The sequence below is a fragment of the Nesoenas mayeri genome, assembly GCF_963082525.1.
Source record: "Nesoenas mayeri genome assembly, chromosome: 1".
NCBI classification, from domain to species: Eukaryota; Metazoa; Chordata; class Aves; order Columbiformes; family Columbidae; genus Nesoenas; species Nesoenas mayeri.
In genome coordinates, this window is record NC_137541.1 from 94189136 (window position 1) to 94202128 (window position 12993).

At 38.8% G+C, this 12993-nt stretch overlaps 1 protein-coding gene across 2 annotated transcripts in view; it reads left to right on the forward strand.

Moving 5' to 3' along the window:
• The window catches only part of MGAT4A (alpha-1,3-mannosyl-glycoprotein 4-beta-N-acetylglucosaminyltransferase A), a 79600-nt gene that overhangs the window by 44858 nt on the left and 21749 nt on the right, over positions 1 to 12993 (forward strand). For both annotated transcript variants that reach the window (XM_080363022.1, XM_080363023.1), the window contains 4 exons: positions 4072 to 4118; positions 4707 to 4820; positions 5388 to 5463; positions 6863 to 6977. In XM_080363022.1, the coding sequence (XP_080219148.1) occupies positions 4072 to 4118; positions 4707 to 4820; positions 5388 to 5463; positions 6863 to 6977 (352 nt within the window). The remainder of the gene's footprint in view (positions 1 to 4071; positions 4119 to 4706; positions 4821 to 5387; positions 5464 to 6862; positions 6978 to 12993) is intronic.

The window sequence follows — 12993 nt, forward strand, 5'->3', positions numbered from 1 at the left end:
TGAAATGCTTGGAAGATCCTTAGGCTAGAGCAATTATCTGGCTATTCCAGATTTCCTTCCATTGCTACTCTGCAAAGTATTGCGGTTTAACCCGAGCTAGCAATTCAAAGCCACAGTATCCGCTCACTCACTCTCCCTAGCCCCCAAAATGGGGAAGAGAATAGAAAGGGAAGGGAGAAACTCATTGATTGAGATAAACACGGTTTAATAAAATAACAAAATTCCAGTCCCAGGAAGCAGCACCCTTGTCTTGAATAGCTGATCCCAGAGAGAGAAGAGAGAAAAAGTCAGAAAGGCCCAGAGGCCTCTGCAAAATGGCAGGATGGCAAAAGGCTGAACTTAGAGACGCTTCTGAACAGAGCTCCACCAAAACGGAGCAGAAACCAGAATGGGTCTCCGTCTCCCTCTAGTTGCAAAATCCGCCTCTCCTTAAAAAAGAAGCACGACGCTAATGGCATGGAATATTCTTATTGATCAGTCTGGATTTCAGTCAAGCTCCGCCCCGTCTTTTCCCCCACTTCTGAGCTGCCTCACACCTGCGGGCAGAGCGGTCAGAAAGGCCTTGGCTCCCAGACAACAACAACTAAAAAAACATTAACTCTGTCCTAGGGTGTTATCTTCTTCTTCTCAAACTAAATCAAAGCAATGACTGTGCCGGCTACAAGGCATCACAGAAACACAGAACTTTAGGGATTGGAAGGGACCTCAGAAGATCACCTAGTGCGATCCCCCTGCCAGAGCAGGAACACCCAGATGAGGTTACACAGGAACATGTCCAGGTGGGTTTTGAATGTCTCCAGGGAAGGAGACTCCACAACCCCCCTGGGCAGCCTGTTCCAGTGCTCTGTCACCCTCACTGAGAAGAAGTTTCTTGTCATATTTAAGTGGAAACTCCTGTGTTCCAGTTTGTATTCATTGCCACTTGTCCTGTCATTGGTTGTCACCAAGAAGAGCCTGGCTCCATCCTCCTCACACTCACCCTTTATATATTTGTAAACATGAATGAGGTCACCCCTCAGTCTTCTCCAAACTAAAGAGCCCCAGCTCCCTCAGCCTTTCCTCATAAGGGAGATGCTCCACTCCCTTCATCATCTTTGTTGCCCTGTGCTGGACTCTCTCCAGCAGTTCCCTGTCCTTCTTGAACTGAGGGGCCCAGAACTGGACACAATATTCCAGATGGGGTCTCACCAGGGCAGAGTAGAAGGGAAGGAGAACTTCTCTTGACCTACTAACCACCCCCCTTCTAATACACCCCAGGATGCCATTGGCCTTCCTGGCCACAAGGGCACAGTGCTGGCTCATGGTCATCCTGCTGTCTACCAGGACCCCCAGGTCCCTTTCCCTTACACTGCTCTCTAACAGGTCATTCCCCAACTTATACTGGAACCTGGGGTTGTTTCTGCCCAGATGAAAGAAAGAAGGGTTTCTAACTGCATGACAAAAACTTGCTTTTAGTCAAGCCAGCACACAAATTCTTCTGTATAGTAAACTCCTCCCACGGGTGTAGGCACAATTTGGTCAAATTTATTGCACCTTCTCATGTTTATTTCATGAGGTTGTGTAAAATAACTTACAAATGCCACCTTCCTGGGACATGTCCACAGTTGAAGGGTGTTGGCAAAGACCCCACTTAGTGTTAGGCTGAGTAACAAGAGGAGTTGGTTTCCTCTGAAAGTTCTGATGTGGAAAGGTGACAGTCAACCTGCTCTCCTGGGGGGAAGAGTTTGGTGATGAAATCCTGGTTCTGAATGTCAGATGCTGCTAGTAGATATAAATACAACCGCTTATTTAGAAATAACAGGAGGATATCAAATTTTTAATGCATTTTGTCATGTGAAAAATGGCATCAACTCTTTTAATCTCAGTGTTCTTACTCATTTTAAAAGTGGCATCGCCTTTTGCTCTATGCTGATGCAGTGATTCTTGATTCAGAAGCAAGGTTACCTGCTAAACTAACAGTGGTATTTGCCATATCTCGTGTTCAGTGCAGCTAGACCAGACTATCTTGACTTCTTGTGACAGCAGCACAGGTTACAATATGAGGTTGGAAGACTCCAGGCTGCATCTCTTTAATGTGAAGCTATTGTGGTTGCAGCTCTGACTGGAAGTTGCCAACCTTGTTCATGAAGGACACAAACAAATAAGGAGAAGGAAGGAAAAAAACCCTCTTATTCTAGATTATTTTTTCCTGATTATGATGCATTCTGTGTAAGTGTGAAAGGTTTTAAAAGCACTAGCAAGGCATCATGGTACATCTGCAAAATAGGTCAAAACTACGTTCACTCTAATGAGACTTGCACTAAGGCACAGGCTTGTGCCCAAGTGCATACTTCCAATTGGGATGGAGTTGACATTTATTTTAATCTCTGGAATACTATATGGAAACAAGCTATGTTTCTGCTCTGTGTGTGTATATATGCGTATATATTAAAATACTCAATTTTTCTTTGCAGTTACAGAATGGGCTGTTTAACAAGTATTTGAGTTATTAATGCTAGACTGTGTAATTCAAGTTTGGCGTACCAGCTGGTGATTCAAATTGTATTTTTCGTATGCTGACTAAACAAAAAATTCTCTATATTTTATCTTTAAAGGGTCTGAACAAAAGGAGAAAAAGGAACATTTTGTTAAAGATGGATATACTAAAATTATTTCTGGGTAGTCACTAAGTCACTGATTTGCAACTGTTAGACATAGCAGAAAAAGTTATGTCTTAAACTCCATTCTAGTGATACTGTGTGTTAACAGTCCATATGTGTATTTAAAGGCTTAGTGTTATGTCTAGGTCCATATGGACTTGTGAGTCACCTTGTGTGGAACTCATTGCAGGATGAGTTTTAAATTGTGAATGTCTTATCTGCTTATTAGAGCTTCTGTCCAGCACTAGGCATAGCACTTATGAAGAAAATAGGTATGACAAATTTATTACAATATTTCTACTCACATATTCTTCTAGTATTTAGAACCTACTTTTGGAAGAAACACACTGTTGTCCTTTTTGGAAAAGTGTGCGTCACTGGCATTATGTTGGATTTTATAAAAATAAGTCTTTAAAAATAGGAATGGTGATTTTTAAGATCAAAGGGTAAGCATCTTTATTAAACAAGATTAGTAGTTCTATAGAAATGATTGGGAGAGATTTATTCTCTGTATAATCCTTTAATGATCCAAATTCATCAGAAAAAGTATGATCTGTTCCTTTGTTTCCAGCATTTCAAAGGCAGCTATTTCTGCAGAATCCTCATGAGCCGCCAGAATCTGGGTAGATTTATAGACTGTAAATTTTCTTTTGAAAACTGATAAATAGCATGTCATATTATTAGATTAGAAAGTATAACAAAGATTAGGGGTTTCAGTCACATTCCTGAGTTCACAAACTCTCTTTTCCTGGAATGCATGTGTACCAAATGAAAATGTTGAGTAATTGACTGGTTCTGGCAAGTTAGATGATCTAGTGTTTATTTTTTCTAGAATATCATCATTTGTATTTTAACCAACAAGTAATTTTTAGAATCTGTGCATTTTTAAGAATTGGGTGATTGCGGAGATTGATATTTCCTCTGATGCACAAAAGCAATTCTACTCGGGAAAACAGCGTGTTCATGGCTGGCTGTGGTTAGGACATCCACGCTTTAAATGCAAAGTTTAGGAGATGCATTTTTGAAAGAAGAGTGTGTGTTCAATGCCCTGTTTTCCAGAAAGCTTTCCTTGGTAATAGTTTCATATGTATTATTATTATATAACAACAATATGAATTGCTCAGTGATCATTTTGTCATTAAGGGCACAAGAGATTGCAAGAAAAGACCAACAATTGGGTTAGAACTGTCTGTTAAGTGCAGATATAAAGCAAATACTATTCCCCTCTGTTTACAAAAAAAATTGTTTCTTCTCCCATTAGACATAAGATAGTTACATGTTTGATGTACTCCTATGTTTCTTAAAAATCTTACGTGCTGAAGTTGATATTCATGTATGGTTACCTCCAACATTTATTTTACTGGGCTCTTTGAAACATAGTTCCAAAACTGTTAAGTGTTTTATTTGTTTTTTGTGTTTGTTTTTCTTCCAGACTGATCTTGATTACGTTAATAGTGTTGTTGCAAGCCTGGAAAAAGAGTAAGTTATAGCTTTAATGGGGGATTTCTTATTTTATTAGTTTGGTTTTTGTTTTTTTCCTAAATCAGGTTGTGATAAGTAATAAAATGTATTCTGGCAATATAAGATCATGGATTTTTGTTTCTTGGGGTTTTGGACTTTTGAACAACAAAGTAATAGATGACAAATTAAGGGGCAGTGGATTCAGTCAGTTAAATTTTAAAACAATAAGTGGGATTAAATTATCTGGTGCAACACAAGCAGATGGAATTGTTTCAACATGAATGGAAATTTGTGACATCTCTGTTAGAGCTTTGTATTTCATATGTTCAAAGAAAAATATAGAAAAAAAGATCACTAGGTTCTGGAAAAAGAAAGCAAAATAAGTTATTAGAATTTAGTTACAATTCTGATTACTGGTCAGGAGGCTATACTGCTCTGAAGAAGATGCTAAGGAAAACAGTACTTTTTTATATACTAGGTTTATTTTACATGCCTTGTTAGAATCGGTCGTTTTAACTAGATGTAATAACTGTACCAACAGAAAGCAAGCAGGAATTCTACAGAACTCAAATCTTTTATGTGACTTTAGGATGTTTCCGTTGACAGGTTTTCTACAGAGATTAATTCTGGCTTGGTGGAAGTAATAGCCCCTCCTGCAACTTACTATCCTGACTTGACAAACTTGAAAGAGACATTTGGAGACTCAAAAGAGAGAGTGAGGTTAGTTTATTCCCCCAGATCTTTTCCCATCTCCTCCCACACCTACACTTCAGTTGTTTATGAAATGGCAAGTGGGATGTGAATTCTTGAAATGTTTTCTTACTGTAATTCGTGGAAGTGTGGGGATGCTAAAAGTGCTCTGTGAATCCATCTCATTCCTATCTGCATGCTGTTCTGTGCATGATCAGAGCTTAATGCTATGCTTGGTTGAATTCATTTAGTGCAAACTTCTTTGTTCACTCTTTTTCTTCCTTAAATACAGTATAAACCCCAGTAACTCCTGCTGAATTACCCTTTAAAATGCACGTGTGTTTTTAGTGAAATGTCAGGTAGTTTTCACAAAATCACATTCAAGTTAAACCAATTTTATGTCTATATTAAAGCATAAGGCAAAAGCTCTGTTTCTTTTTTTCAGACAGAGGATTTCCTGGGGGAACAATGCCAAAAGCAGCTATCCTAACATTTCACTAACACGCGTCATTCATCATAGTGAGATTTACTTTGCATTGCCAGTGTGTATTGAAATATCTTTTTTTCACAATCCTTAAGCTTTTAATTTTATTTCAGATGGAGAACAAAACAAAACTTGGATTATTGTTTTCTTATGATGTATGCCCAGAAAAAGGGGGTTTATTACATTCAGGTAAATTTATCTTTGTTTTGAGACAAGTTTTCAAATAGGTCTCCAGAAATTATGCTGTTGGACACATCAGAAGGACTTACACAGAACAGAGAGAACTTGATTCCATAGTTGAAGGAGGGCATTAAGTATGGAGATTATAGTACATGAAGGAATAATTTGCAGAGGACACTGCCTCTGAAAAAGAAAGTAATTTGTCCTATGTGATATTTTTTATCTTAAGATGCTTAGTAAAAAAAAGTGAAGGAATGCAGACAGCTTAACTACTGTTTTTTCCTTGTCCCCCAAATGAGTTACCATTGAGTTGCCTACGCAAAAAACACCAGCATACTTTTGTTTGGAAATTGAGCTAAAATCCATTTTTAGTATACTTTATTTTGAGGGCAAGTGCAGCGTCACTTTAATATGACTGTTGTATATAGATACATTTTCAATGTGTGGTTAGACTGGTTTTCCTTTTTCAAAGAGGTTTTAAAGAACAGAGTTAAGCAATTCTTCTTAAATTGGATTTAGCTCAAAGTTGTTCCTATTACATCTTGCTGCTTTAAAGTAAGAGCCTTACCTATGGGTATTGCAGGTTTAGTGAGTAACTGCACTTATGATCTTTATTTATATTTTGGGACTGTGACCTTTGGGTGTAAAGCCCCACTCATCTCCTCTACTTTTTACAAAGCTATGCAAACTGCTTTCTGAGAGCTGCTGGAGACTCAGCTCTCCTGGAAGGAATGACACGAGACAGTCATTTCTTTTTGTGCCAGCACAAGGGAAAGAGCATGAATGCACTAGGAGAAAAGACAGAGAAGGAGGATACTTAAAGCAGTGACCTGCACTTACTATGAAGTAAAGGGATTGTAACACCCCATCTTGGCAGTTCTGCTACCTGGACTAGATGATTAGTTTGGACCGTGCACCTGTTCTGCTGCTGGACAGCTAAAGCCAGGTGAAGTGAATCCCACCACTGTAGATAACATCTTTTAGCTTCTTGTCTCATGGGAGAAATTGTTTCAGTGTGTGAGTAAACAGAGTCACATTTGCGTACAAATAATACAGATATTCTACTTGTTCTGCTTATGGTGTCACTTAGTCTAACATGATTTCATGGATGATTTTTCTCTGAAAAGCTAGAAAAGCAATGTTCTGAAATTACAAGTTAAGATACATTTGTGGATTCTTACTACAGAAAGATTCTGTCTTAGTTCTCCACAAAGACAGACTGTGATCCCTGCAATAGTTACTCTTGGCTATAGTGTCTAGGTTTTATAGCAGTGCTTGCATATAGAAATATATGGCTATGTGTTAGCAATATATTATAAATCAGTATTTCCCAGCTATGCTTTTTCCTATTGCTTTGCTGGTGCTTTTTTAAAAAATTTATGTTCATATCACTGCTACCTTCCTCTAGCTTGAAGATGACATCGTTGTCAAGCAGAATTATTTCAGCACAATAAAAAATTTTGCTCTTCAGCTTGCTTCTGAAGATTGGATGATTCTAGAATTTTCTCAGCTGGGTTTCATCGGTAAGAAAATGTTCACTTTAGTAGTTCGAAAGAACACATTCATCCTCAGACTGTGAATTAATAGTGATCTGACTTCAAAGCTATCTTCTTTGTGCTGGAAATAGACCAAGAAGTAGAAATTCATTTTTTAGGAACTCTGGTTTAACTCATTCTTGGTGTTTTGGTTTTTGTTTTGGTTTTTTTTTGGGTTTTGTTTTGTTTTGTTTTTCAGTTGTTTCATGTACTTTTGTATGACTTAGACAAACTCAAAACTGTTGGAGAAGAGGGCATTTTTATAACCAAAAGTTAATTGATTTATAAAAATATTAATACTAACAGTCAAACTGCAAGGAAGGACTTATTTTTAATTTAGCTGCCATTGAAACACAACTGACTAAAGAAAAACACATGAAAACTAACTCCATGTAAAACAACTTCATTGGTGTTTGTGCCAAAATTTCCAAGAATCATCAGGCATCGGTTTATCTTGGATGCAAAGCCTGTTCTATCTCCACCTTTCTGTTCTGTCAAGAAGTTATGACAGTCTTTTCCTTTTTGAGTGTAGTTAGTCTGTCATTTGCAATGAACAACAGGGAGAGGAGCTAATGTACCATCTCAGGCTGTTATGGATTGAGTACCAGGGTGCTGTTAAAATTACTTTATGGTTTTTTTGCTCTTACACTAAGACGTTAAGTGTCCCCCTGAGAGGGACTAGACTTAACAGAAAAGCAATGGAAGTGAAGTTTTGAAGAGATTTTACAAATCAAAAGGTTATTTCATTACCACAGTGATGTGTCATGATCTGTTTAAAAGCGTTAAGCTGGAGATCTGCAAGGAAAGATCAAAAGCAAAGTCAAACTGTGGAGGTTCCTGTATGTAGTCAACACAAATGATTCCAATGCAGATGCTGTACATTGAGCTCAGAACAGGAAGAAAATCCTACGTGTAAGGATAAAGTGCAGTCCTGAGTTCTGTCATTCTCTAGGAAATTCTTGTTATTCTCTTGTTTTTACTTTGGATCTACTTTCCAGAGAACAGCTAAATTTTTAGCTCAGTGCCCCATAATGGTAGCACTGATGTCCCAAAACCAAGGTTCTGTGACTTGGTGTGCAAAAAAAAAAAAGCCAGATCGTAGCAAAGAGATCAGATACTGTTTATTACAGAGTTGTACAAGCCTTCATGCTGCAACAAAGCCAGCATACCAGAAAGTAAAGTGACAGCCATTATATACAAAATCTTATCTCTGCTCAGGGCAGTCCTAAAGACCCAATTGGTTACGCGTTTGCATATTGGCTACATAATCATTTTAGTGTATAATGAGCAATGTTCAGCTAAAGGACACTTTATCCACCAGGTGTGTGTTAAAGCAAGACTCAAATAATTGTGTGGGCTTCAAAATGTCTAAAGCTGCAAGGTCAGTTCATGCTTAGGTATTTTGCAATAACTCTTAATCTTGTCAGACTGACCTAAAACTGAAAGGATTTACATATCTTTAGGTTAGCAATTGCAGACAGGATTCATTCTTCTAAGTGATAATGGCAACACTGGGAATGTTGTCACTGTGTGAATGGCAAATTCTATCCTGTTTCCAGCTGAAACAATAGTTCCCTGTCTTTCAGGGTCTCAGAGATTCACCTGAGTAGAAAGGAAAACAGTAGTTATCTCCCAAATATGCTCTGTTAGGTTACTTCCTATGTTTGCCTGTCTGTCTAACTGAGAGAAATGATGGAGTGAAGGAGAGGAAATGGACAGAAGGATCTGGCCACCACACAATCTACTTGGTTGCCTTGGGCTACCAACAGAGATGGACTGTTGCTGAAATAGTTATGGGACTGGTTTTGTGGCTTTGCTTCTACTTTGGAACAGTTTAACTTAAATTGTGGGCTTAGTTGTTGTTAGAGTTTTAGCTCCAGTCCTAATTGCACTTTAAAGGTAAATGCTGTATGAAGTTCCTGGGCTACAGAAGTAATTTATGTTCATTCTACGTTTGCTTAATTTGCTAGTAGAGTGTACTTGCTTACAAATTGCACTTTTGTAAGACTGATATGTCAAAACAGGCATAAAAACAACTTACAGTTTTGGAAAAGCACTGTCTACTCCATGTAGATGTCATTTCAGATTGCTTATTATTTGTGTATTTCACACTCCTTTCTGTTCTCAGTGCTGCTATAGAGAGCACAGTGTCTAAGCCAGAAGGGGTAGGTAGATAGTTCTTAATATTGAGATTTGGCTTAATCACCCACACAGCTGTTTAAAAATATTTTTAAGTTGTTTGTCTATACTGTCTATATACTTTTTTCAGTGTAGCCTCTGAAAATAGTTGTCGTTGAATTTAGTTGTTAGCTCCTGCTGCTTGCATCTCTGTTCCTTGTATCGTATTTTCTTGCCTCCATTTAATTAGACATCAGTAGAATTTCAGATGCATTTAGCTATGGCTACACATCTTAATGTTGCTTTTCTACCTAGAAAATTAAATCAGTTGTTGTTGTTTTTTTTTTTTTCCCCTCCCAATTTAGCTACTTATCCTGCCTTTAAGTTTTGGGAGAAAAATTAGTATTCATGAAAAAACTAAAACTTCTGGCTTTGAGATACATTGGTGTGCTATAACCATATATTGCATAAAAATTTTATGCAAGTAATGTAGATTTGCCTCATCTCTGCTATCCCTTTATGGATCTTGATGCAGACTGATGCTATTGTAATTTGGTAATGTGGATAACTATGGAGAAAAGCGAAAGTAGTTGTTTGTAACAGGGGATGAGTTTTATGTGTAGAAAGTAGAGTACTGAATTGCCTAGATGCTACTGATTTAGAAATAATCTCTAAAAAAGAGAGGAGTGGCTGATTTGCTGTAAGCTATTGGAAACCTTGATCAGCTTGCAAGTTTGCTAGGTAAAAATGGTTTTTGTCATAGTGTAGTTCTGAACTGAAAATCTCATTTATGCAAGTACTACATGAGGAAGTGTCAAATGCAGCTATTTAGGCTGACAGCAGGATTATAGAATTCTATCACCTCTGCCACAGAGCAGAAGTGGCTTCCTTTGTTTTTTTGGTGTTTGTTTTTTTTTTTTTTTAATACTGAAAGCATACTCTTAAGTGCTGTCAAGTAGCTAATAAATAGTGGGTGAGGTGTATTCTGTTTCCCTGAGAAACTCTGTGGAAGGAGATGCATCTTTTGCTCTTCTGGATTCTGATTTGCACCGCAGTCCCTGACACAATATAGGGAAGTTGTACTAGCTTTTTATGAGAAATATTGATTCGTCTTCCAGCTGCTTGTGAGCTGAAGCGTTTTCTGGAGGATCTGCAGTACTCTGTGCTGTGGCTGTAATGCCAGCTGTCACGAACTTTTAATGGAGCGCTCTGAAATCAGCCTTTTGGTTGTCTTACACAGTTCCTCTGAATCTTAATGTGCCCTGATGTTTTAAGGCCTGTTGTTCTGATTACAGTTTTGCTCAAGCTGTCCGCATAGTTGAAGTTTGGGGAACAGTAGATCAAGTCAAATATTTGAGATTTAAATAACTTCAAAGAGGTTCTGATTTTAGCGCCAGTAATTTGCATATCATTAACAGGGGAAGCATTGAAAGACTTCAACTATGGTTAGGGTATGTGCTTGCAGGTATAAAATTATTGTTGGTGTAGACTGAATGCATTAAATGATGCTTATGCGAAAAATTTAAATTAATGATTTGCGTATTTGCAGTTCAGAGAACTGTAGAAAACAAAGTTTTTCATTTTGTGTGTCTCTTACACTTGCCAACAAAATACTGAGAGTAGTTCACTAACGATGGCATTTAAATTGACTGAAAATCAGATAGAAGTCTTGGCAGGGCACAATAAATAGCAGAAAATGTTCCACTTTTTTTTTTTTTTTTCAGTCCTGGCTCTCACTTTTCTCAGTATAGATAAATAATACAGAGAAAGTCTTCCACGTGTTTTAAATCTCTAGGGATTTATGGAGCAGGATTTTACCTTTGAGTCTTAATTCTCTTGGATTTTGAAATTTCTTTCCAAGGGTAGGTTGTGTGCACCCAAAATCTGAAATCTCTGAAATTTTGTCAGCAGGGTCTCCTTCATTTATGTCTATTCTTGTGCACAGTACCAAGTGCATGAATGTGGTGCAAAATGAGCCATTGCTCGAATTCTTTCACGTTGTCTTTGGTATCAGGCAGTGCGTATTGAGTGCAGTTTTTGCTTAGGTCTGTTTGACTTGCTGATTTTTGACTGCACACTGGGGCTGGCCAGTGGACAATCTGTAGGCTGGATTTGGGTGGCATCTCAGTGGCTCCATGGCTCACAGCACTTTCCTCACCTGCAGCTGCGTGGGAAGCCACAGGACTGCAGGACCTTGGCAAATGCTGCTTCTTGGACTATGGCTATGCCCTAGGGAAGCCAGGCTAATGCTGCTACCCTCGCTCGGGAGAGCCTAGGCAGGGGCTTGGCTGATTTGGATTCAGATGGGCTATGGTGCCAGATCAGTGGAGTAGGAGTTGTACTGCACTGCTTTCCATCCCAAGGAGTAGCTGTGGACAGTCAGGGGTCCAGAAGGTTTGTTTTTTTTTGCCAGGGGCTTCACTGTAGAGTCTTTTCTGTGAGCTGGTGTGGGGAGAGTGTTCTCAGGGAGAAAAAGAGAACATTGAGCATGAACATGGCAGTACTGCTGTGTTGTGCTGAGACAGGAGCGACAGGTGAGGGATGCTGTGTTACACTGGAGCTGGGGCAAAGCTGTGCCAAGCTGGGTGTGGAAGGTGTTGACAGCATTTCAACAAGTAGCGTGTGGTCTGTTCTTGGTTACTGAAGGGAGACAAGGGCTTGTGTCTGGAACAGGGTGTTGCCTGATCACTTCAGTGATCATTACAAATTAAAGTGAGAAGGCATTGCCTGCATTGTTGAACCCTTCCATGGTGCTGGGCAGTGTAAAGTAGAGGGGATGGTTGGGTCTGAAGATGCTAGTGCAGGTACAGCCAGATGATGCTTACCTAGTATATTCTAACTGGTTGCAGTTGGACATATCAGGGTGGGGCTGGGTCACACCTGGGGTTGGGTGGTGGTTTATTATTATTTTTTAATCTTTTTCTGATGTGTCCTGTGACATCACCATGTTAACTAGATTATTCCCCAAGTCAGGAGCAGCTGACTGCATGATTGACAGTAGTATGCCAATCGAGACCTAGAGGAAAGTGCCTCTGGGCCTAGACAAGTTGGCTATATGGACGTAAATAATTGGTTTATTGATATTCTGTTTCTATTTTAAATAAAATTACAATAACTTAAATCGGAGAAAAGAGTAAACTTCCATCTTGTTATTTGCTTATTCAATTGTAGGTAAGGGTCCTGTACCTTAATATTCAGGTTTTAAGTGATGTGGTCTATGAGCGTCTTTTCACCATAGATGACAACTGAACACTGTAATCCTTGTGCTCTTCAGCAGATGAGCTAATCAAAGGAAAAAATGTACAGTGTGGTTCCATTGCTCTATCCTTGGATAGAAGAAGAAAAGGGTTGCAGAGCACCATGACCATGTATACCTCCTGGAAGAGGATAAACGGTCTCTTCAGTCAGTCTGCTTCCATTGAGATGGGAGCAATGATGTGGAGATGTTTTTGTCTTCTGAGTCGCACGGTATTGTGCATCGCTTCCACTTCCTGTGCAAGCAGGTGTGACTGACAGACTGTCTCTGCAGGTGTCATCTACAAATGATGGTTTCAGTCCCATAAACATCCCAGAAACATCTGACTAGTCCCATTTTTCAGCTGGTGTTTGATTAGGGTTTCTCATGTTTTTCTCTTCTCCTGCCTGCTGCTATTGAAAGCAGTAGGCAGAGATGAATCACCAGGAAAATTGGGAGCCCGTTTAGTTGGAAGTGTGACAAGCTGGAAGAGCTGTTATTCTGCATGAATATTTTACACAACATTCTACAAATCATATGATTGTTTCCTACTAATTTTTAAATATTTACTTCCACAAATAATGTTAAACAATATGACAATATAGAGTGTAAATAGTAACAATATACTAAGAAAAAATCATAACATCTTTC